At 63.4% G+C, this 700-nt stretch overlaps 1 protein-coding gene across 1 annotated transcript in view; it reads right to left on the bottom strand.

Annotated features, from left to right (window-relative positions):
• The window catches only part of SYNC (syncoilin, intermediate filament protein), a 4,315-nt gene extending 3,862 nt beyond the window's left edge, over positions 1 to 453 (bottom strand). The window contains exon 1 of the mRNA XM_009583270.1: positions 84 to 453. Coding sequence (XP_009581565.1) covers positions 84 to 453 — 370 coding nt within the window. The remainder of the gene's footprint in view (positions 1 to 83) is intronic.
• Positions 454 to 700: the final 247 nt, after the last annotated feature.

The raw sequence follows: 700 nt of genomic DNA, 5'->3' as shown, positions 1-700 counted from the left end.
GGGGCCCCCTGCCCCATCTGTGTCCATGTACAGCGGGATCCCTACTCCATCTGCATCCACGTCCAGCGGGATCCCCATCCCACCTGCATCCCCGTCCAGTAGGATCCCTGCCCCATCCACATCCACATCTAGTGGGATCCCTACTCCTTCTGTATCCACATCCAGCGGGATTCCTGCCACGTCCAGTGGGATCCTGGCCCTGGCCGCATCCTCATCCAGCTGGAGCCCTGGCATGTTTAGCTCCAAGGAAGCATCCCTGCCGTCTGCCTGCAGGTCCCGGCAGGCGTCTGGGCTGCCCCGGCGCAGGAGTGTCACCCCCACATCCACAGCTGGCTCTAACGGGCTGCGCGAAATGTCCGGGTGCGGAGCAGCGCCTGCAGCCGCTCCCTGCGGGGTTGAGGGTGCTCCGGCTTCATCCAGCTGCAGCTCTGAAGGGGGCTCAGGCTCTGCCATCAGGTCCCTGGAAAGGAGAGGACACGTGAACCAGAGCAATGAGTGTAACAGGTCCCTTCCTCTCCGCCCTGCGAGACGCCACAGCAGGCTGAGATGGGGGGCTCTCGCTGCAGCCCCGCAGCCGTGACTGTCCCCATGTCACCCAGGGGCTGTGCAAGCCGGGCAGGGCTGCCCTTGCATGCTCTGATGACAACTTCGACCCAAACTGTTGGCTTTGGCCCCTCTGAATCCTCTAAAAGTGACTGAC

Source organism: Fulmarus glacialis, unplaced genomic scaffold (genome assembly GCF_000690835.1).
Source record: "Fulmarus glacialis isolate BGI_N327 unplaced genomic scaffold, ASM69083v1 scaffold18088, whole genome shotgun sequence".
Lineage (NCBI taxonomy): Eukaryota > Metazoa > Chordata > Aves > Procellariiformes > Procellariidae > Fulmarus > Fulmarus glacialis.
This window is presented reverse-complemented; position numbering and strand designations above follow the sequence as displayed.